Here is a 25,634-nt window from a genome sequence, read left to right as displayed (position 1 = left end):
ATGTCAGGAGACCAGCAGGTTGATTGCTCCACTCAAAACAGAGATGATGAAGATCATGGTGATGTAGTTGATGCAAAACCAGACAGAAGTAGCAGATTCTCACTTCTTGTAAAGTAAGTTACTACTTTTATTCCTGTTGTTATTGTATCAGCTATGATACTATCCTTATAATGGGATTTTGGTGTTCAGTTTGCCACGTCCACAGCATCACAGATGGGTCTAGACAGGGAGGTGGTTTTATGTGGTACAGGTTTAACATATTTGATCTGTGCCCTAAAGCTGAACAGCCATCAAGCTGCTCTGATTTACAAAGACCTAAAGTATTTCCCAGCAGCTTTATTTGGTAGTCAAGAGACCACTAAGTTCATTTAGCATCAGCTGTAGCCCCTCATCTTAAATATTGCCCTTTGGTGGAGCTTGGAATTAAATATGCCATTAATTATCTGTTTTACTGCATTCAGCTTGGCTAATCTTCTACATATTGGAATCCCCTGCTGACTATTTAAGTTAGTTTAAAGCCTGAATGTGCTGTCTAGATTGTAGCACAAAGAAGCTTTGCTGAGTCTAGAGATGTAACCTGTTACAGAATAAATTAAAAGCCTTTCATTTTAAAGAGTAAGTAGTCTCACTGAAGCATAATCTCACTTTCATTAAATATATAGGAAACAAGAACTATGATTTGCTTGTCTGTACTCCTGAAAACAGTAGATAAATGTGATTGAAAATGCAAAAGATGAAAAGTAGATGTGTAAAATTTGCTGTTGAATGTAAGAAATTACTACTTCAGGTTGTGAACTTCTTGGATTTGGAGAGGTTTTATTGCAGGTGTTTATTACAAAGATTATATTTACACAGAGGTTTTGTTTTTTTTTTTTTAACTGTTAGACATTCATGTTCAAGTGAACAATCTAATTCAAAGAAAATGCGTGGAGAATATAATTTTATTTCTGCCACTTATTATAAAAGAATCTAATGTGGGTAACAAATCTAGGACTAATGCAGCTTCACTTCTTTTGCAGAAGACTTTTGATGTGCTGTTAGGCAAAATCACTTGACTTTTCCCGTCTCTCATGTTCACATTCCTAAAACGTGGTTTTTGATGTGTATGTGTTTTAATTTTTGCAAATTTACATGATACAAAATAGAGAAGATATTCTGGCTTTTGCTTCTAAGTCTTGCCAAATATTTTTCAAATATTTCTTCTAAAACTTATAAAATGTGTGTTTTAATATCTGAATTGGTCTTCTTTATATGAGGTGATACACTAATACTATTACTAAATTATACCACTCACAGTTAATCATTCCTGCAGGAAAGACAAGAATCAACATTTCTATCACTTTTTTTAATAAGAAGTTGTTCAAATAGTATTTTTCTTTTGGGAACTCCTTGAATATACAATTTGAAACATTTTTCTTTAGAAGTAAAAAATCACTCAGATTAAATAAATACAGAAAGAAAAATAAATATGAAGTAATTGAGAAGACTCAACATTTTGTAGAAGAAAATTAAGTCTGAAAAATCTATCAGAGACTTTTGAAGAAGGTGATGATTGTGTAAAGAGGGATGAGCTGGTTGACAGGGAAAGTCTTAAAAATCCAAGCACACTGACAAAGTCTTTGTCTTATAGAAACTAAAACTCTTTGGCCTGGAGAAAAACATGGAAGGGATGTGAGAGGATAAAGGAAGAGGGGATATGATAGAGGTCTAAAATCATGAGTGTCAGGGAGAAAGTAAATAGAGAATGATTGTTCATTGGGCTTCACATAAAGACTAGGGGACATCCAATGAAATGTCCAGGCAGTAGATTTAAAACAACCAGGAAGCTGTATTTTTTACGTAGTGCAAAATACTGGTGTAGAACTTAAAGCCATAAAACAATGGAGATGTCAAGAGCTTAGATGAGTTCAAAAGTGATTAGATGAATTCATGGAAGAAAAGTCCACTGGGGATATCGATGTTAAAATCTTCGGTGCATGAAGGTTTCTGTGAGAATATTCTGCATCCAGTTTCTTTTGTTTGTTCTCTTAACACTTATTACCAGCCCCAACTTTTACTTGGAACCTCTGTGGCTCTGTGTCTGCCCCACCTTAGCAACACGAAATTAATACTCATAAAAAAGGTGTCTAGGAAGCTTTAGATAACTATAATTTTATGTCCATAGATTTGTTTTAGCAAACCAGTGTTTACTAGCTGGGCAGTACTTTCAAGGAAATCATACAGTGTATTTCATTTATTATTGCTTAAATACATATGTAGACTCATAGGAGAACAGTTAACTTGTATTGTTAAATTAAGATGTTAATTTTAATGTCAAAAAGAACAAAACATTGAGAAATGAATTCGGAGCCATGCAGAAAGGCCAGCTACTTCCAGTAGCCACTTCCAGCCACTTCACAGCTCCAGTTCGTTCTTGTCTGGCCGTGACTGGAGATTTATGTAGCAAGAGCAGTAAACAGAAATAAGTGAAAATCTTCTTCCCTACGGCACGTTTCTCTCCGAGAAGCCCGTGAGCCAGCCTTACCGAGGAGCCCCCAGTGCGCAGAACGAGCCACGGCGTGGGCAAGCTCTTCTCTCTGCACCGCAGTTTAGGGATTTCTCTTCTGTATGTGTCCTTCTCTTGGAAAAAGTACTAATACTTACTTAGTTTTGGTGGGTAAAAAGTGTTTGGGAGGAGAAGTGTTTGAAGAAGTTTTGAATTAACATTTCCCTTTGCTTTGTTTGTTTTAGGGTTTTTTAGCCACTAGATGGCAGGCTAGTATCACTTTTGTTTACTACCAAAAAAAAGTTACTGTATCTGAGAATTTCCCGAGAGTTGCAGTTTAGCAAAACATTGTGCTTCAGAAAGCAGAAATAGCAGGATACTGTCCTGAGCACAGCACAGCTGTAAATGTCATGGATAAAAGAAGATTGGGCTGATGATTTGAAATGTGTATCTTAATTCTTTGTGTGATGATTAGAAACAAACCCATAGAACTTTTTCTTTTCTGTTCTCTGTGTGGTCCTGTAATATTATTTGAGGAATTATCTTTAAAAATAGTCTCACTTCCCTACAGGATTATTTAGTATCTTTATTTTGTGTCTTTTGTCTTTGGTTGGGGCACTCCATTGGGAGATAAGAAACGTGGTAGCCAGATATATTTTAGCATCCAGGTAACATCATGAAATAGAATAAAATTCTGGTTCCACAGTATTAAATAGAGCTAGGATTTCTCATACTCATAATGTAGGGTTTTTAAAAAAATGTGTGTCTGAAAATTACTAACGTTTGGTAGACTAGCATTTGCTCTATCAACAATCATGACTGTTTGTGGGCTTCAGTGAAGAATAATGCAGTAGAGGGTGAGCGTTAGTAGTATCTAGATACCAATTATTTTCTAATTTATTTGTATAGAACCGTTTGCCTGTTGGTTGCTTTTATCCTCTTTCTACTTCAGCCCTGCTCTCTGTTTTATGTTCARTATTCCTCTTTTCATTTGGAAGCATAAAACAGCATTCAAAACCATAATTAAAGATTCTTACGAATACCTAGTTATCATTGAAACTCTTTATGCTTCTGTAGCGGCTTTAATTCAGAAACATCAAATGAATAGTAACAAAACATCAGTGAGGAATTTGAGAGACTTGTAGGGTACACCGACATATAGTCACCAAGAGTACATCAGCTGTTTAACAGTGCAAAGCAGCAAAATATCTATGAAGTATTTATTTCTGCCAAGTCAGACCAATATAAAATTTGAGACTTCATTTTAATTAATTCGAAAGTCTGCCAAAAAAATCGGTGCATATCTGGTCTTCCATAGTTCAATAGTTATGAGATCTGCCAGTTAAATGCCCAGGCTTTGCAAATTAGTATTTAGATCAAAAAGGTTCACAGGTAAATAGGGCTTTTTTTTGATGTGTGTGGTGTTTATTGAGGTTTTAGAGCAACAAACTGGGGGAAGTGCAGATGTTACTAAAGTAGTGTAATTTAATTTCATTACCCATATCTCAGTATAACCATATTTCTCTAAATGGCCTTATCTTTCAAAGAAGAAGTACTTATTTTTGACACACAGCCTTAAAACATCCCTTTGTATATGGGAAGGAAGAAGAGGGCCGAACTGCTGTTGATGGGTTTTAAACWCATTTGCATGAATATATAACCCTCATGATGCTGGCGGGTTGCTAAGTTAGTAGATCACCTAATTCAGTGAAATCTGAATCCCTTCAGGAAAATCCCTGATACAGATTAATAACCAGTTATAATGACAGCTTTGGARCTGTAACAAGACCGGAAAATTGTCTTTGTGTCAGCCTTGCTCTTTTGTTGTTCTTCCATCCTTTAGGAGTTATTTTCCACCCACTTTTGATTGTCAACAGTTTCTTTTTATCTGGTTTATAGGAAGGTATTTCACAGGTAGAACTGGTGGAAGAATAGTTTCACAGAGTGTGTGGTTTTTTTCCCCTCACATCTGCATACATTTTCCAGAGTCACCCGTTTTATTTTGTTTGGGCCATTTGGAAACACTGTGCCTGATCTTATAAATGAATTGTTTCATCTGTAGAAAAGTTACCGCTGCTGGCAGCAGGTGCCTGGGAAGCACTGCGTTATCGTCAGCTTTTCCTGCCTTGAAACCGGCGTGTTCAAAGCCGAATGATGCCTTCAGTGATACCTCATCTGTTTCAACATAACTTTTACAGTTCTGTAACAGGTTTTTCAGCCACCGAATATTACTTTTCTTACCAATGTTTATTTTTAAAAGATCTGTATCTCTTTATCCTTAGATTAGATAGAATAAAAGTAGCCAAGTTAGTTTGCAACAGAGAACAGCTGGTGAATCTTTCATTAACTGAAGTTATGCTCTGAGCTGGAACTCAGAGGTCTGAACTGAACTCTTGGTTCAGCCTCCGGTTGCCTTTATGGCTCTAAGCACTCTGTGCCTTGGTTTACCCTGTAAAGGGATAATCTTTTTTTTTTTTTTTTTTAACTATCTTCAAAGTATCCTGACTTTGAAGTTTACTAACTTCAAGTCCTGACTTCAAAGTCTAGCACAATATCAAATTAATTTTGTTTGGAGTTTGTGGGTTCTACTTTACACAAGCTAAATACCAGTATATATTCCCCTTAAAGCACTGAACATATAATTTCAGAAACAATAGGTTCAGGCATCTATAGTTTGTACTGCCAATGTTTATTCCTACAAAGACAATACAAGAGATTTTAACATAGTATAACAGATGTTTCATTTGCATTAGTCTCTTTTAAGCTAGTGGTTGGTTTTTATTTTTTGTTTTTGTAGTTTTTGTTAAATCTAGAACCCAACTTCTAGGGAATACTGCAGGAGTATTTGAATAACAGCTAGTTAAATTTGTGGTCAGTGCTTGTACTTTCCTCTTGGAGACTTACTGAATGTACTATATGGGAAATGCCCAAGTACCTTGAACTTATATCTAGTCTAAAGTGTAAGAAGTCATTAATTTGCAGCAAGTATTTGTTTCCAGTCTCCTTAGAGACTTTCTCATGTGAAGTGGAGCAAACACTGAGTTATCCTTGAACTGTATTCGTGGCAATCACAGTAGCAAATCAAGAATTGGAATCAAGAACTCCGTCATTGCAATAAACTCAGGGTTGTTATTGCTCAATATAGGGAGGAAAGCTATTGTACAGTGTAATTTTAATTTTTTTAAAGCAACTAACAACAAACAAATCCAAATTTATAATAAATCAAAAATGTGTAAAATATATAAGAAACAGTTCGATGAATTAGAGTGCAAAAGGGATTTTGTATACTGTGTATGCTAGTTTGCTTTTTTTTTTTTTTTAAGAAATGTTCATTGTGTAAATATTGTAGTGATGGTGGATAAGTAAGGTTGTGAGAGAAGGAAGAAAGTTGTATTAAAAGTTAAAGTTTGCTATCTCACCTCCTACCTTGAGATCCGCTGTATTTTCCTGCACTCTTGTGCTGGGGCAGTGTAGAATCAGAGTGATGGGAGCGTGTTTTCTGCTTGTCAGCAAAGGTAGGTCAGGCCTGCATGACCTCAGCTCGCAGGGCGATAGCTATGAAGGGCTGAATAGCCCCACAGAAAAGTCCAGCGTGACCCACTGCTGACACAGGCGAATCTTTGGGCCTGGACACAGAGCACCCTGTTTCACTCTCCAATGTAGCCCTGAGCATGGTGGGCTCCTAGCATTAGTAAAGAAGATTACGCTTGCTCTCGAGCACAAGGTGAAGCTATTTTCAGATGCAGTGTGGAGTGCCATTTGATGATGAGCCAAGGTACTGTAGAATGTGATGCATCTCCTTCCTTCTCTGCTGCCTTTCTGGAAGTCTCATGAATGCATATCCTAAAAGAGTTTAGCTTATATCAAGCTCATTATAACTCTATTGGCATTTTGCAATTGCTAATCCTAGCCAGAATGTTCTCTGAGAAATAGTATTTTTTGAGGTTTTGCTTTATTTTGAGTTATTTTCCATGCTGTCCATATAGAAGTATACCAGTTAATAGTTGTTAGTACCTATGATAGATAAGAGGAGCTTTCTCTTTTATTTTATGGCATAAATGGGAATTGACGATATACATTATACTACCTAGGATACAATCCCACAAGATTTCCATTTCCAGAAAGCATGCACGTGCAGATTTTGTAGAAATGAGCAGAAAGCCTTTCAGCAAGCAACAGTATGGATTATCTTTTATTTGTAAAACTTTATCTTTTGAATGTTATTTGAATACTATGTTGCATAACACACTGTGAGTCCTGCACCGCAGATACCACGCAGAAAAATACTGAGGAACCTGAAGATGAATTACAAATCAAGGGTTGAGAGTCTGGAGCTTACTCCATTTTGGTCCTCTTAACTGCACGTGTTATGCCACAAAATTGTCATGTTGGCTGTAAATCAGTATTAAAATGTCAAGTGCCTAAAGACTAAGAAATTGCTGCTTGGCTTTTCTTTTTTTTCTCTCTCTCTTTCTCTTCTGTTAACTGTGAACACAATATTAGACATAATAGGCTGTTTCTGATAACTTTTTTTATAAAATGAGGCTGGCTGAGCACCACTGTGCTTCATCTGTTTCATTTATATGTAATGAATAAAATTGCAGCCACAGTTTTGATTTTGGATTAGGTTCAGGCCATAGCACATAGTTCAAAAGGACAGGAAGACGTATTTAGATATAACTAACAAAATTCCAAGGGTATATATATAATGTACATAGTATGCTAGAAGTTATACTCTAAGACTTGCTTTTTCAAATAGCTCAGCTGCTTTCACTCCACGGCGCGCTTCCGGCTGGAGCAGTTGTCCCAGACGACGTTCTCTGGCTTCCAAGCTCCTAGCAAAGGTTCTCGCACCTGATTGAGGAAGGGTCTGAAATTAAAATGAGGCAAAAAAGCTGGAACAGTAGTTCAGAATCTGAAAAATGTCCTATAATGAGGAATTTAAAATGTAATTATTTATTTTCTGTAACTAAAATTGAAAGGTCATTTGATTGTAATATACAAGTATGTACCTGAAGGAGGAGATTAGGAGATGGGAAGCATTTTTCTAATTAAAGAATTCATAAACAGATCCAACACAGTGAAAGCTTATACCAAATAAATTCTGTCAGGCAGATTGTTAGTTGTGAGGCCATTTAACCGCTGGATATGGTTATGGACATGACATGTTTTAAAAAAAAAAAAAAAAAAAAGCAAACTAGCATGCACAGTATACAAAATCCGTTTTGCACTCTAATTCTATAAATCTAAAAGATGTTCTGTAGATTAAGCAGAAGCTACAAGTTTGTAGAAATTACTGAATAAGGTTTTGTGGCTCATTTTGTAAAAGAGCAAACAAAAAATATGCTCGCACACGGATGAGTAAGTTATTGCAGTTCAGCATGTTGCCGATCACCAGCTGATTTTGTGCACCGCCTGAACTGTTGCACTTGCGAAACAAAGTATGTTCAGCTAAGCCATCCTTGCGGTAGTTCAGGCCTTACTGTGGTTAAAGCCAATATATTTTACATCGTGCTTTCAAATGATGTGGAGCACACACATAACCATTACTGTAATTCTGCCAAGTAGTTGCAACTTGGTAAGCTGTGGTATCCTGACTGTTAAACCAAGGTCCCAGAGACCTTTAAGGCTATTACATACTTCGGGGAAATACTGTATTCTGTGGACTGCAACGTTGTCCATTTTGCAGTTGACATTAAATAATCCTGTACAGGCATTAAGGGTTTATCTATTCAGGGAAGCTAATGTGCAATAATCGTAAATAGGAATTTATAGTATACTAGCGGTTCTGCACTAAGGTCCACTCTTAGCCTCCAGAGTGCACAACTGCCTTTGTCTCAAGCGGTCGTTTCCGCCAGGAACATGGCAGTAGCTACCCCCGCACTCCGGACCTAAAGATTTTACAAATGTGTGATTGCTAAGGATAAAATAATGGATATTAAATTCATTCTCTAGGCTATTGCATACTCAAGTCCCTGTATAAAGAAGCCATGAAAGCTGCAATTGCTTTATGAGATAAGTCTGTTTGGGCTCCATTTTATAATGGAAAACTTAAGACCTGAAAACGTGGAATTACTTTCCCAAAGTTATTCAACAGCAGTAGCACCATTCAAATTCAGTTCTCCATCCTGAGCACAACTCTATGGCTCTACATGTGAACAGTACAGTGTATCCCTCCCATAGAATCAGTCACATATTTTCTTTTTATTTAAGAGTTTGCATTAGATTAACTGAGCAAAGCACAGTTAACATATAATCTTAATAAATATTTTTTATGACTTGTGTTCTGTTGTGGGAGGTGATATAGCATGCTACAAGAAACTTAGGAAAATGGCAGGATTTCTTTTAAAAAATGAAGCATTTTACTTTGAGAATTTTCTGCAAAATCTGTAACAATACTGCTACATAACCTACTAGTGCTCTTATTATGACTTATTAATATGATACTCTCTTATTGGATGAATGAACCCAATCCTGCCTTGGGCAGAGAAATTTATTAATGATTCCTGAGATCTCTCACTGCCCTATTATCTTTGATTCTGTAAAATTTAATCTTGAGTCTTGCTTCCAGCCACCAGACATTTATGTGTTTTTATTCTAATGCATTTGGATGTAGAGTAGTTTATAAGCTCAAGGCAATAATTTCCACTGTTTACCTAACCTCTTTTTTAAGACTGCTTCAGCAACACCTTTCTTTCAAAATTAAGCCTAAGATTAGTCTTTAAAGTTATAAGGAAGGCTTGGGCAGGGGGGAGGGTGAGTTTCCTAAGAAACAAGCGTGGTCTTCATTAACTTCCTTGTTTGAGTTTCATTTGAGCGAAAGTCTTTTCTGTTGGTGACTTTAAAACTGGCCTTCTCTAGGGAGCTGAGAGTCTGCTTCCAAAGATGTCCTTAATAAATCATGGACTGAATGGCACCTTTAAAAAGAAGCTAGAAGCTAAATATTTGTTGTGGCCCTGATCCTGAAAACACTTATGAACAGGCTTTGTTTTCCTGCATGATGAGTCCCATTGCTTTTAGTAAGCCTGCTGCTAGGAGGAGAGTTGGGTGCGTTGATGAGGACGTGCGGCGCTGGGATAGGCACAGTGGCCCTTACGTCTCCTTCCATCCCTTCCCAAAAGGGACTCTCAAGGTTTAGACGCTTGGGCAGAGCGGTATATGAAGAAGCAGACAATGCCCAGGCTTTATATATGTCCCTGAAAAATATAAACCTTAGACTGCAGTATTACCAGTTTGGCATTTTCACCATCATTTAAAATTGCATTTACAGGGAACACAGGACCACTAAGGGGATCAGAAATCTAGGACTGGCTGACTGATTTTTATGCTTTTATGTTGTTGTTTTGTGTTGTATTGCTTATGTTGTGTTACTGCTTTCTAAATCACTGCTGACAGTTTTCGTGCCTTTTGTGTAAGACCAAAATAAGCCATAGTAAGCAATATAGGTGAAATAATGTCTAGGTGCTTTGGGGAAAAATTTTATGTTCAGTTGTGTAGGACCCCTTTTCTTTTTTGCTTCTAAATGAAGGATTTCTATTGAGAAGATTCTGACTTTAATATTAGAAATTTCTTTTATTTTCCTTTCTTATTTCTCTGGAGCATATTTAGAAATAGCCTTCTCTAAGGACTGGTTATTTTGTAGTGCTAATCTACCAAAGTCAACAGTCATCTCAAAACTGTCAGCTAATAGATTTCTGGAGGGAAATTGAAAGTATGCAATATTTACTTGAACCTTTTCCTGYATTATTGAAGCTCATCACGAGGCAATTATTTGAACTGTTAAGCTGCTTTTTAGTTTATCTACTGGCACATAATTTAGAAACTCAGGTAACCTTTGTTAAAAGGGATTGTGAGGGACTGTATTTATTTTCTTACTTGGTTTACAATTAGATTTAAGTTCTTTCAAGAGGGTAGTTGGCGAGGTGTTAACTGTCTGGAAAGAGACAGAAATGGCATCTGCCTTTGGAGTATGTTTCAAGCGAGGAGGTTTGAGAGCCTGTCGCGTGTGGCTGGCACGTGCATTGGGCAGTCGCAGCCCAGGCCCTGGAAGCTCTCGCGTGCAGACCGCGGGGCCGTGGGAAGGAGCTGCAGCAGGCGGCCGAGCCCCGGCCTCAGCAGGGGTGGGAGGAATTCCCTTGTGATCAGAGGGGGCCAAGCAGTGTTTGCTGCGACTCAGAAAGTCACTGTGTGAGATGCCTGGGAGCAAGGACCCAGCCTAGAAGGACACAGTGGTAAAAGAGTTATGCACAAACCTTTGGAATTCTGCCTTGTCTAGCTAGTTCACTTTGAGCTTTCTCTATCTAAAAAATTAATTATTTTAGTTTTTGTTCTGTCTTTTTGATGTGGAGAACCTTCTGGTATTCTTTAGGAGCTTGCTGTGGGAGAAGGTCTAGGCAAATCCTGCTTAAAACCATGGCCAGCTCAGAGTCCCATCACAAAGTTGGAACAGAACAGTTAAAATCCTTAAGTAGCTGTTAGATGAGAAAATTTCTGTGTAATATCAATAAACACCATATTGTATACCTGTGGGAGTTCAAAGAATGTGAGAGTTTGTAAGCAACCATTCCCATTATGCTTGTGGGAAAACTGAGAAGCAGAGGCATGATTGAATTGACAAGGCCATAAATTGATTCAGAGACAAAGATGGAAACAGAACTCAGATCTCTCAGTGGCCAACATCTTCTGCAGTGGTTCCTGTTAGTGTTTATAGTAGGTTTTACTCTGTACTCCAGCATGTAGCCTTCTTATGCATTTGACCCAGCATCACATCATCAAATGCAGTATAATACCATATTAGTATTTGGTATTAGCCATATATGTGTATATATACACACACACACATATATACATATATTTATACACATATACATTTTTATATACRTATGTGCTTTTGTATGTTTATATACATTTTATATAAAATATACTGTATTAGTAGTAGCCTTTATGGTTAATACGTAATCCTTATCCCATATAATTTCTGCTTTCTGTTTATTAAAAGTAAAGGATTATCCATTTTATAAAAGACAGCCAATTCAAGTAGAAACATATTCTCTTTGTCCAGAAATTTTGTTACTTTGCCAGCGTGACGCAACATTAACAGGAAAAGGCAACAGGATAATCTGTTATTTGCCTGCCGCTCTAAATCTGCACGTCACTTTACCAAAGTGGATCTGACGAAGAACAAAGAGTCTGCCTTGAAGAACTTAARATCTAAAAAAGCTCTAGTCAGGTTTAACAAGTGTCTTGTGCTTGTTATTGCTGATAGGTTTCAAGAACAAGAAATTCAAAGAGAGGAGAGTGTACAGTAATTACAGATGTACGAAATATGGTGAAATTAGACTGGATAAAAGCATTAAAGCTGGCAGTTTGGAAAGAAGGTTATGTAGGGGTAAGACCTAGTAATGCAGGATCATGAGAAAGTGACAGACCTATGAATAGACAGTTAATTACTGAGACTAATGTAGAAATGTAGAACCAAATTTTGAACACCGATTTGTCTAATTTATTAATTGTTTCCTGTTGTTCACTTCTTTTGGAAGAATAACTCTGAATTGGTCTCAAGCACATTCTACTTTGTTATACATAACTTGATGATGCTTTGTGAATTCAGGCACAATTAAGTTTGCATTTTTCACTATTTCCTCTCTATCCTTTAATTACTTATCAAAAAATTCCAATCCAGAATTTTTCCCCAGGAGAGTAAATATAGAACTTGTGATGAGCTGTAGTCACAAATATCATCTATACTGTACATGTAATAATGGAAGGAATTGTATTTTATTTTAGACAAAAAGAGAAGCATAGAACAATACTAACTGCRTAGAAATAAAATCAGCAATATAGGCTACACAAATTTCTTCAGAGATCTTAAAACTAATGTATTTTCCCATGTGCTTACTGCACAGTATCATAACAATGGGGAATTTATTCAAAATTTTAAAAGGTCTTCAAACATAAGTCATTAGAAGGACATCTCAGTGACTAGTGATAGGTTGTTGCAGTTGTAAGATACCGGTTCAATTCCACATCATTAAGTGTATGAAAGTTCTCATGGATTTTGATGGATTGGCTGAGAAAAGTTGTCCCATAGGCTTTGTCACTTTATCACTGCTATAATCTTCTTGCCTGGACTGAACAGAAAAGATGAAGTCCTGGCTGGAACCAGAATAAAACTGTTCCCCAATACCAAAAGGCATGGGGACTCATGAAAGGATACTGGGATAATTTGTGTTCTGTAAGAACGGCATGGTTTTTAAGACAAACAAATTTTCTTTTTAACAGAACCCTGTTATCAGTCATTAAAAATGATGTATTGTTACACATCATATTAAAGAAACATGCCAGAGTAAAAACAATCACAATATTCTGAAATATTCCTTATCCAGTTAAACTTTTTCAAGTTACTTAACTTCATATAGCAAGAATAAGTCAGTCAAGAGAGTTCTCTCTTTTTTTTTAATGTGTATACTTTAACTAGAAATGAATGTAATCAGTTTAACCTTTTCCACCCTCTTCTAAATGGTCACTTCCTTAAATAGAATAGTATTTTAATTGTAGGTTGTTGTTTTTTTTAACTACTCATCTTTTGGTATAGCCACAAAAGTCCCTAACTTTCCTGGCAGGGAGAGGGAACATGCCTGCTTCCAAAGCCCAGGTATGCCCATATAATAACACTTTCAGAATTCTTTTTGATTAAACACCTTAACTTCCTCTTGGGAGGAAAAAAAATTGGATTAGATTGCTTGTAAGGCAAAGAAGCTCAGGCTTTCAGAAGAGCTCTGTAGTCTGTGGGTTGCTATCAGTCTCTTTTTAATCACTGTTAATGTTCACGTGTAGTAAATGGATTGCTGTAACGGTTTCTACCCTCGAGATTGCATTTTCTTCTTCTTAATGGTCCCTTTTAGCCACTCTTCTCACTTGAGAATTTGCCCTGCATTACGCTGGCGCTGTAGCAAGGAGAGGCCCCGTCCTTACAGCAGGCCAGCTTTTCTAGAGCAAAGGTTTGTTGCAGGCACTGGCCTTTGCACCTTGCCCAAAGCTCAGCACTGCTGGACTGCACAGCTGAGCTCTTCTCATAGTATGCAGTCCTTCCCTGTAGTGTTTCCCTGTAAACATTAAGTAATGTTTAGAATATATGGTGTTCAAGGTGACAAACATATGCAAACTGAAGCTCTCCCATGGAAATATATCACGATAGGCTTGAACTTAAGCAGACAGTTCTCACTGAATTACTTGGAGCCCTGGAGGACTCGTGGACCTGAGCCCAGGAGCTGGGTGTAGCGGGTGAGAGATGTGATAAGAAACTAGAACATCCAAGGAAGCCAATGTACTGCACACTGCTTTTTATTGCATTAACATGGAACACCAATATACAGCAGAAAAGGAAAGTGCAGTGAGATGCCAATAGAAAGGAATCTAAAGGAGAAGAAATTACTGCTGCTAAGAGACTCTACTTTCAGTAAAATTGTCAAGATTTTATCTTCTTACTGAAAATAACCTTTAAATATATTTAAATGTTAACAGTGGCATTTTTAGCCTTTTAAACCCTTAAATCTTGATATCCTTACGCACTGAAATTATAATTTACTCACAGTGGAACAGAAAAGGAAGTTTATGATGTTAGCTAGCAGTCCTCTAGACAGTCATGGTCAGAGTTACTGTCGGTGCAATTGAATGTATCTCCATTGACTTTGATAGAATTTTAACCATTCACAGTGATGAGAAATTCGGCCTTTGGTATTGAAAAGTTCAGTAACAGAATAATAAATAGTATGGGAAAGCTTAGTTTTATATTCCCAGGGTTGACACCGATAAAGCGTAGCCTTTATGAAGTCACGTTCCCAGACATACCGTTGTCAAGCCTAAGGCCTAGATTTAGAGACACAGTAAGGATGAAAATGTGCAAGCCGTGTGTGAGGGTGCCAGAGTGGAGTTTCAGTTTTGCTAAACTCTTGACCAAAAGGAGAGAACTTGAAATATGTGAGAGTACTGATAGGCGGAATATTTCTATCTAAGGAAAAGATCAGATGTGACCACTAGTGGAGTGAGGAGTTACAGCACAGTTATAATTATAAGCTAAAGAAACAGGGAACAGTCATAAAATACAAATTAGTGTTCAGTCTGGACAAGTTTTAATCCAAAAAARGGGAAATAGAAGGCACTGGATATCAGACAATCAGAAAGAAATAAAACTGAGGGCAAATAGTTTAAAACATTTTATAACAATACATAATAAACCTGTGGAAACCCTCTCACAAATTCTTTTTATTAGAAGGCTTAGTAAGAACAACAGCTGCAAACATCTATATTAGCATGTGCCCAGTTTAAAGGTTAGAAAATAAAAATTTATCTATAAAGCTTCATGCTTTGAGTCACAGACCGGTTTCTCACTGATAAGAAATTTCCCTTAAGGACTGACTGTTATGTAATGATTACATTATTGCTCATTATTACAAGGACTGATTTTCGCTTGATTAAGCCATAGGATAGGACCTTAAACTGCCAGTTCAGTCCAGTCGGGCAGTTCCTGTATTGTGCTATTGTGGCCCAGAGAACAGAACTTTCAAAAACCAGTTTCTGTCTGGACTGCAGCCCCGAAATACGTATATGCCGCAGCTTTGCTTCCTTAGTCTTTCGGTTTGGACAGGTACCCGACGTTTTCTGGAACTCTTTTGTTGTCTACCAGTAAATAAATTGTAGGCGTAAACCTACAGTAAATGTGGCTGCTTAGTACCTGATTAGCCTGTTCCGCTTGGAAGGAATCATTAGAACAAACCACATTATCCTCTGAAAAGGTGCGGGGAGATGAAAAGGATAGACTCCCGAGCGCTGTAACCGTACTGCCGAGGCTCTCCGTGACATTTGATGTTGTACAGCACATAGATTCTGGCCTGCTTTGGGGAATATCAGCAGTTGATGCATCCCTTAAAGTCTGGATATTTCTGCATGGATGAGTACACACAATTGAGGTTGGAAGTAAAGTGGTTTCAGAGGAGAAGCTGTATGGATAYGTTATTATGCCACTTAACCCAGCTCATATTTTCAGTCAGGTTTCTTGAGTGGTAAGATGTCTGCATGACTTCTGAACTAGAATTAGCTCACCATCAGCATTTTAGAAAAGCAGACAGGGTAAACGTGATATTGTACCACTGATGTAGATCTGTCCTGAGAGTTTAGTACTGTTCCTGGGTGGGACATTAACAGAAATTTGTGTACAAACCTCTTAAAAATATCCTGTGGTGTGTAGCAACCACTGTTAGTTATAGAGCTCGTTCAGGAAGTCACTGAAGCCAACAAAAGCCTGTAGAAGCTTGCGTCCAATGTGGACTGAGAAAATTAGCCTCTTCATTGACCTGAGTCATTATTTGTTGTTTTGAAATTTCTTTTTCTCTTTTTTTTGCCAGAGATCTGTCTAGTGATACAGGACTGGAGGGATTTTTATGTTAAAATAAGAACCCAAGATCTCTTTGAAAGTCAAATGTAATATTAACATCATACAGCTATGGATAATTCTTTAAAAGGGTTAAAGTCTTTTCTTGAGGCAAAGTGTATTTAATTATTGCTCCCAGAGCACTCTAGAAGCAGTATGTGAGGAGAATACCAATACTTCCAGTTTGGTAGCAGAAACTGTGSTTCCCAAGTATCAAATAAAATCCTCAAGTGGAGACCATTCAAAACCTTATTTTGAAGTCTCTATGAGAAGACTAAGAGAGGAGATGATATTAGTATGGTTATGTGTAMAAAGAGTACAGAGAAGGTCTGCCAGAAGCAACTATTTAATTTGGCCTTTTATAACAGAGCATGAGTTTACTCAGGAGGAGACTGTTTTAAAATTGAATTGCGGTAGTATATAAAAATGAGGAATCATCTAGAGAAGGTTTGTTATGGTTTCCAATTTGTCTTTTCCCTTAGTAATTGGAAAAGAGGACACTTAGAGCTAAAGACAGCAGTTGTTGGATGGGGACAGTAAGAAAATACTTTTCCTAAACAACATTTAAATCAATTGGCAGCAATCTCATGTCTACAGGCTGTAATTGAAGCAAATAGTTTAGTAACTCTCCAGAAAGGCTTAGATGTCTGTGAGAATAGTGAAAGTTCTTAAATAAACTGAGATTATGGGAAAAATCAAATTTTGTTAAAAACAAACTATATAGTACAGTTATTTGTGCTGAGAGCAGGGGTTATGTTTTCTTTTAAGATGTCAGCAATATACTATTGGAAGCAGGATGCTGGGCTGACACTTTCTTCTGCCCTTTCTTGATTGTTGTTTTTAATCGGGCCTTCTCCAAAACTTGTTTGTATTTCTGGGGTTGATTCACACCCTTTTTAGGATCTCACTGGCTTCAATTCTGTTTGAGGAGATCTTTCCAACATCAGAAGCCATCTGTTTGGACCAAAAAGTCCACCCTAAAAGCAAGCACTAAAGTATCACCAAGTTCCTCATGCTTGTGCTGCAGGTGTGTCAAATGATGAGTCATATTGACTGTAATTGGTTTAGTTGCTTAATACTTCATTTAGGATAAATTGGTGAGTAAGGTCCCTATCCCTGTGCATCTCTTTCTAGTTGAATTTAAGACCCCCTCATATAGCAGAAAGGTCAGTACAGTCACATTAATGGAGAGTATTTGTCTGTTTTTTTTTCTTTTAATTGCATTCAAGATACAGATGATTACACCAAAATGTATTTAGCTTTTGCACAGGTTCTGAGCGTTTATTGGCAGATCAAGTTACCACATGACCTATTCACATATGTAAGCTTTATAAGTAGAAACTGCCTTGTGCTCTTTATCTTCAGAGAGTTTAGGGGTGCTGAGATTTAATAAAAAAATCCTATCCAGTCATTGGGTGAATTGCATATCTCCTTGCTGTGCTTGGAATCACTACTAAGTCCTGTCTGTTCTTCCATAAACTGTAGTAAAAGTAAAAAAAGCACTTAAGTCAAGGACCGTAGTTTGCAAAATGTTACTGCCAGCCTGACCTAAATTTTAGGCCATTTGTTTCATCCGTGAGGTTCAGGTCGAGGTCTGCATATACTGCTATTGGATGCCGTTCACTCTTGGGTGGTTTTAGCATCATCAGAATCCAATAGCGTACAGTAATTGCTGCATGCAAGTCACAAGATTCAATGGAAGAGTTATTATCTTTACACCTCTATCCGAAATATAAAGGAACACAAACATAAAAAAAGAAGAATTAGATAGGGCAGCCCTAATGGTGTGAATTAAGATAAGCAGCCGCAGTGCATGTGATCAGCCGCTAATAGTGTTTTCATTTGGTTCACATAGAAAAAAGAAGAATGGAGAAGAAGAGCAGCCAAAGCCCACTCTCAGTAATCAGTACCGAATTGTTACACCCACATTCCAGTATAATATGGACTACAAGAAAGTTGGCAAATGTATTATTATAAACAACAAAAATTTTGAGAAAAAAACAGGTAACTTTTTTCCTTTGATGATACTCATTACAGATTTTTGAGGTTTTACTCTTTCATTAATCAACAAGCCTGTTATTTCTAAGACATGTAATTTTAATGAATATATTTTTCTTATTTGGAAAATAGCTTGTTGCTACAAAGTACCTTTTCTTTTTCTTTTATATAAGAGCAGCTGTTGGCATCTCCTTTGCAGTAGGCACATCAAATATGGGTGTTTTAAAGAGTAAGGTCTACCAACTTCAAAATAAACCTTTGCCCCAAGTTTAAGATTGTGTTGTTAAAATTTTAACTTTGTCATCAGCAGCCCATGTTATAAGTTCTCTGTCCCAGAGCTACAGCTAAAAGACACTGCTGTGCTCTATTCACACTCCTGAGATAGCTGAATTTAACTTTCCAACTGTGGATGGCTTTGAAGCAGACAGATAATATATGTGTTACAGTCAACTTTATAGGTCTTTGCCAGGTCACAATGCCTTTTTTCTACACACTGTGCAAACACACTGAATGAGTTGTTTACTCCAAAGAATTTACATAAGTTTCTTTTATGTTGGCATCACAGCGGGATTTCTTATCTATAGAAAGATACCTGAGGAAATGACACCAAGTTCAGTTTTATGTGGAGCTGTAGCTGCAGATTTTTTGCTTTAATTTCATAGCTTTTGGTAGGGATTTTAAAGGTAATATTATGAGTGTTTAGATTTTTTTTTTTTTTTTAATGCTCAACACTCTTTAAACTCTTTATTCTTGGAATGCCTTATGCATGTGTTATATTACATAGCCAAAAGGGAGATAGGGCCATAGAGGTCCCATGGTGCAAGATGCTGGGGGTATAGCAGCACTTCTCAGGACAAGATGCATATTATCATTGAACCTTGCCTTTTTTGCATTAAACTGAATCTCACAATTTGCTCTGAATGCAAGCAGGTTATTTCAGAAAGTTATTAAAGGATTGTTTTAAAATCATGTCACCATGACATTGTCAATAAATTGTAAACCTAAAAAGTTACCTATGAACATGTGAATTGTTTTGAATTGTTTTGTGTGCAATCAACTGTATTTGTTTTCTGGCAGGAATGGGCACACGCAATGGCACTGATAAAGATGCTGGAGATCTAGCTAAGAGTTTTAGAAACTTAGGTTTTGATGTTTGCACATACAATGATCGAAGCTGTGATGATATGGAAAAGTTACTGAAGCAAGGTAATAATTTAGAATCGTAGAATAATTTAGATTGCAAAGGACATCTGGAGGTCATCTAGTCCACCCCTCTGCTCAAAGCAGGTCAAATTAGAGCAGGTTGCGTAGACCCCCGTAAGTGCAATTTTCTATGTAGAAGGATTCAGTTTCTGAATGGATTAGGCTTAATTCCCCGCCTCTTCCTCCAGCATTAATTCATGTATATATAGTTTTCTTGTCATATTAGACTGAAGAGTGTGGTCTATCCTGCTTGCTCCAGTAGGCTAGACCGAGTCAAGTGAAGAGTGAAGTTCATGTATTTAACATACTCATCACATTGGTGAAAAGTGGGTTGTGTCATCTTCATCTGCTCTTTTTTCRTGCCTTCCATTGAAATAGAGACCCAGAGTAAATTTGGTCTTTGAAAGATATGTTTGCTAATTGTAATTTTCATTTAAAATGTTGCTTCCTTTGGGCTAAGAAGTGTTTGATTTGTAGCTGCTGAGGAGGATCACAGTGATGCTGCTTGTTTTGCCTGTATCCTTCTAAGCCATGGGGAAGAAGGCCTTATCTATGGCACGGATGGACCTATGGCAATCAAGAGTCTGACTGCACTCTTCAGAGGAGACAAATGTAAAAGYCTTATAGGCAAACCCAAATTATTTTTCATTCAGGTAATAGCCCTAAGGTAACTATAATATATTACTACTGCAGTGGGGAAAACATGTTATGTCGTTTGTCTGTTCTAGAAGGGCCCTGAAAGTTAATTTGTTGCATTTTGCTAGATGTTTGGTGGAAAAAAATGTCTTGGGAGAAGCTGACTATGGGTGACTTGTTTATTTTTAAAAGGTGATTTATATACAGGATTCATAGATGTAAAGAACATACTGTCATTGTAATTTTCTCCATCCACTTTTTTTGTGCATGGATCTCTTTGTTGTTGGTAATATATCAAGTTCAGAGAAGAAAGATAATCTCCCTCTGTGTGCAAACAGAGCTGAGGACAGTATGTGAGTATCAGTAGAAAGAATAGTGTCCAGAYCCCTTTGAACAAAGGCTGTCTCTACAAATTACTGCATTCTACTAAAAGAAATATTTTTTTCTCTCTCTCAGTAGCCTGAAAATTGATATTGTATTATTACATTAGCATGTAATGAATAGTATATTACTTAAGCTTTTTAAAAACAGCTTTTCCAAGCAGTATTGACTGACACACCACGGGTCTGAATTCCCTTTTTTATCATAGTATTATGTACATATGGGAGTTGCAGCAGGTGTGTGGTTTTCCCTAGGCTGTTCCATCAATTAATCCTCAACCTCAAAGTCTATTTTAGGCTCTTCATACTACTAAAGTGATGTTTCTTTGGTTATAAGTTTATAATGGGTTCAGTGTTGCTTTAAAAATTATCTTAGTAAAGGCAACTCAGTTAGCAGACTGCCCAGCAGACTGCTGTAGCAGCTGTCACTCAGAACTACTGATCAAGGGCTGAAATTTAGTGGCTTGGTCTACGATCCTGGTGTATAGCTTAGCTAAACTACATGACTAAGAGGAAAATAGGAATAAAAGAGAGAAATGAAAAATGCTACACATCATAAATCTCTTTCTTTCCACAGAGTTAGTATACTTGATGCAGTATACTTGAAATATAGTGCTATGGCAGTGAATGTCAGGAACCAAAGACAATATGTAGTCCACTATAAAGAATATGTCCAGAAGTTACATTGCATAAGACAAAATGTGATAATTGAGTGCTGAGAACAACTCTAGAATAGTAAAATTGGTCATAGTTTAGAGTAAGTTGGCTAGTACACTTAAACTAACACTGATCTGGCACCTTGATAATCCCCTGAGGTCCAGAGCCTGCAAGACCACTGCTTCCCTTTACTGTACAGGAGAAACCCTATTTGAAAATAGGTAAGCTAGTCAGGGCCAGGCATGGTTCTCCATGAACATTATCACTAAGCAACTTAAATGACTTTAAGCATTACTTTTTGTTTCTAATTCATGCAAAGTACTGCTTAAAGCTGTGTCAATTAAAAAATGTTAACGACTACTTCTTTGTGAAACACCTTGTTTCTCCTTATTAGTTTTCTTTGTCTTCTCTACTGTTTCAGGCATGCCGAGGCTCTGAATTTGATGAAGGGATACAGACTGACTCTGGACCTGCAAATGACACTCTGGAAACAGATGCCAATCCTAGATACAAAATCCCAGTAGAAGCAGATTTTCTGTTTGCATATTCCACAGTGCCAGGTAAAAAAAAAAAGAAAAAAAAAAGGTGGGGGGGGGTCAGCAGATGGAGAAAGCCTAACAATTTGCAATCATTTTTACTTGCAGTATTTGTATGTGTAAATTAGACATGTATTTTTACGCTTAAATTTCAGCTCATAGGTATGTATAAGTAAATAAAAAAGAAGTAGAATTATGCTCCATGAAGAACCTTTTCAAACTTTTTAAAAATTTGTTTTGTCTTGTCTTGAGCACTCTTACCATTTTTATTTTGGGAAAATACAAATAGAAGTGCCGTATTGGCTTTCGCTACCGTTCAGAATTTGAATGTGCCATGGTCAGCACCCTTCATTCTTTCAATGAGAACTTAGAATCTAAGGAAAATATTCCCACTGTAGTGCTATGGAGCCAACAGTACAGGAATGCTTGTCATAGTAGCAGTAATTTTGTATAAGGTACATAGTTAACACAGAGAGTGTGAAGCTGAGTATGACAGCTGTCATCATCAGAAACAGAAATAAGTTATCTTAAATACTTGTTGAAGATTACTTGATAAAAAAGCATGATCTGAAGTAACTCCTTAATTATAGAGTAGACAGAGTTTGGAGAAAGACGATTAATCTCTTTGATTAGAGTAATTAATATAGCTGGGAAAAGTAGCCACTCATATCTTCAGTTTTCAATTGACAGTTTCCAACTGTAATAGTTGTTCTGATAAAACGTATTATTTCTGCAGAACTTGTTGTGTCTATACCTTACCTGTGACAGCTGCAGCACTACTACCACTAGTATTACAGACTGACCTGCATTGATGATACTTTGTACATTGGTGGACAAATCACATAAATTCCTTGAGCGGTACCTGTATCCACCCCTTTTATGCTAGCTACAGCTGGAACAGCAAAAGGGCAGCCCAGATTTGGCAGGTGAGAAGGCACAGATATTACAGAAGGCAGATGCAGTGCTATTTTGGGAATCCTGTCCTTCTAAGACCCAGTTTAGTGAGTATGTTGAATGTGAGTTGAAGGCAGGAAGAGGAAGGTCTACACAGTTTATTCCTAGAAAGGAAAAGCATGGAATCTTACTTCTTGCATTTTCCCAAATGCAAAAATATAGCATGATACTTTAGTATCGTGAGGATCGGAGAGCTAAGAATACACAATATTCTCTGCTTTAATGAATTAGACTATGTTATACAAGTGATGAGAATTAAACTTTCCATCTGTGCATAGTTATTCCTTCACCCAGGACCTTTCACCTAAATTCATACCTCTCTGCCGTTCCACTTTTCAGCATGTGACAATAAGAAAAAAGAGGAAAAACAACCCCCTGTACTTTCTTCTCTCTTTTTCCTGTAAGGTTATTATTCCTGGAGGAATCCTGGAAGAGGCTCTTGGTTTGTGCAGTCTCTGTGCTCTGTACTAAATGAGCATGGAAAACAACTTGAGATCATGCAGATCCTCACACGGGTCAACTACGTGGTGGCCACAAATTTTGAATCACAGTCTGATGATCCACGCTTCAGTGAGAAGAAGCAGATTCCCTGTGTAGTGTCTATGCTCACTAAGGAACTTTATTTCGGAAAATATATTTTAATGCAGCCAATGGCATGAGATCAGGGTACACCACTGGAGGAAGGTTTGATTATAAACTGGTGTAACACATTTTTTAATAATAGAAATGTAATTATACTGGCTTTTTATATTGTATAAGCTGGGGTTTCTGAAGGATGGGTGATATGCAGGATTTTAATGAAGAAACAAATGCTGTGGGTCAGCCATAGAGCTAACACTGATTACTGTGTCTCGATTTCCCTTAGTGTGATTTACGGATGCTAAAGATGTATATCTCCATGCTTATAAGCAAAGAAAGCTTCCAAAATTACACCTATCTTCCGTATTACTTCATACACTCAAGAGATGCTGTGAACTTTTCTTTTATAATGTTCAACTGTTATGTTCCATTTTGTGTTTTTTGATTATTTATCCCCCCACCACTTAAAACTTTCCATATAATTTCATTCATGTTTTGGTTGCTGATTTTTCTTTTTAATCTTACGTTGCTCTTGGTGCTGAACCACTATGAAGTGGAAACCTTTCAGTGTTTGCTGCTTCATAGGCTGAGTAGAATAAGAGATGTAATTTTAGGAACCAATGTTATCAGCTGCTAGGAGGAAGGACAGATAGATCACAAACTGGATCAGGGTAAGATTAAAGGAAATTATCTTGGTGGTTAGTTTTTGCTGTTCAGTTTTCACATTCACTAAACACTGGTCTTGCATATGCTATTGGAAAAGCAGAGAACTTTCCTCTCTAGAGGATAAAAATAAGTCCAAACGTGAAGCTAAGAAAATTGGCAATGTTCCTTTCTAGTTTCTGATGGAAATCAATGGAGTTGCGTGTTGTTTTGTTTCACGGAGTGGGTTTGGGTTTTTTTTGTTTTTTTTTTTTTTTAACTTAGGAAATATTTGATCTATTTTTCCATCTTGGGGAAAGAGGGAGAGACTTCAGTGATCTGAGATTCAGATGCCTGACCAGTAAAGGTTATTCCTTTTGACTAAATAATTGTTCATATATTCTGCATACTGCTAAAATGGGGGGGGGGGCATGGTGTAAGCCTTACTTGGGGTTTGTGGGCAAGAAAGGAGGGGAAGTCTGTCTCTCAATCTAAATAAATTAAACAATCCCAGAAAGCAGATTGTAAATTAAAAAAAAGCAATCATGAGACTCCATTTTTCTTTCGCTAAATTACTGGTTCATGGAACAGTGACTTCCTTGGAAATTTCCTAAGAGCACCGTATTATGGGAATGTCCAGTGACAAACTGAATTTGTAGTTATTTAAGAGTGTTTCTTAGTCTAATATGTTCAGTTCTCTTTTGTGAGCATTATTAGTGAAGACAATTTGTTTGCTCTGTGCTTAATTTGAAAGTCAATTTACTTAGTTATGATTCTAGCATAAGGTGGATAAGTAAAGAATCAATATTTGTAGATGGTTTAGCTGAATAGCGTATAAATGTAACAAATAGAAAAATCAAAATGAAAATCTTTGTAAAACCGGGGAAACTGTAATTGGAGGAATCCTTATTAAAATACTGTAATAAAGAATTTTTCTTTGTAAATGACAGTTAAATGATAGAACAGCCTGAAACTGTGGTGTTGCAGTTTTTCTACTTGCAAAAAGAAAAATGTCTGCTTGGTAATTCAGAAATTCTGAACCAACAGAGAGTTAATGATTAGGTTTTGTTCTAAAACTTTAAATTTAAAATGTTGAATTGCTAGAATTGTATGTCTCAGTAATAAATATAAGTTTTTAGGTTTAATTTCTGTTTATGGGGAATTTGCCAAGACTGGAAGTACTTACTTGAATAGAAACCAGAAGTGCCTTTCTAGCTATGTATTGTCTTGATTTTGTATTTTGGAGCTATGTTAGTGATATCACATTCCTACTCTTTATATTCTCTTCAGAGTTGGTAGCTAGCTCAAAAAGCAAATTTAATGATTTGGCTAAACTGATAAATGAGTAGATAGTCACCCTTTTTCCAATTAATGTACTCTACAGTTTTATGAAATTCTCTAAGAAAATAGGTGCATAGTAATTAGTGCCAAGTTACCAATTTTTTAAGTTTATTTTCCTACCAGTACTGCGATATAGTGAAGCATATTTTTTTCAGAAGTCCAATTTACAACTGTGTGAATTAAATAAATGACTGTTTTGTGGAAAACTTGAGCATGACACCAATAAAGACCTTTCTAGAAAAATTTTATATGAGTATCTGCCTGTTTAACATTTAATCTGGTGAAGTGAAAACAAACCAAAATACATCTCAAAACCTTTCTCAACAGAGATTACAGATGGTCTTCAGCATCTTTGTCAAGACAAGATTTCCAGTCTCAGTTGAAAAGTTGTTTCGAAGAGTAAGCTGGCATTTGATGACTTGGACTGACTTGATGACTTGGACTAGGCAGGCCAGATGCTCTCTCAGAGGAAACTAGAATTTTTGAAAGGATTTTGATGTAACTATCCTGATTTACCAGCCCTTGAAGTCTTGCCCAGTGCCTGTGATGTCTTTACACAGTAAATTAGTTACTGGTCTGGCAATTCATATGAAAATGCTCTTCCTATTACTTCTGGCAACTAGCCTTAACTTAAAGTAGTTTTCTGGCATTAAAGGTATTCTTGTTTTACCATGAGAAATATGTCCAGTCAACATTTTCAGTATTCCTTTTTTCTCTGGAAGTTCCTTCATATCTTATAGCTCATTAGTGTTTTTCCACTGCTGTTTATCCTGTTTTTAAAATTCTGTTGACAA

At 36.8% G+C, this 25,634-nt stretch overlaps 1 protein-coding gene across 1 annotated transcript; it reads left to right on the top strand.

The window, feature by feature from the left end:
• On the top strand, positions 1–25,088 carry CASP7 (caspase 7). Its single transcript, XM_026069834.1, has 6 exons — positions 1–113; positions 17,770–17,918; positions 18,990–19,118; positions 19,593–19,768; positions 21,210–21,348; positions 22,684–25,088. The coding sequence occupies exons 1-6, from the start codon at positions 1–3 to the stop codon at positions 22,935–22,937; spliced, it is 960 nt and encodes a 319-aa protein (XP_025925619.1). The 3' UTR covers positions 22,938–25,088.
• Positions 25,089–25,634: the final 546 nt, after the last annotated feature.

Source organism: Apteryx rowi, unplaced genomic scaffold (genome assembly GCF_003343035.1).
Source record: "Apteryx rowi isolate R43461 unplaced genomic scaffold, aptRow1 scaffold_3, whole genome shotgun sequence".
Taxonomy (NCBI): Eukaryota; Metazoa; Chordata; class Aves; order Apterygiformes; family Apterygidae; genus Apteryx; species Apteryx rowi.
Note: the sequence above shows the minus strand (reverse complement) of the source record. Positions and strands in the feature narration are given on the sequence as shown.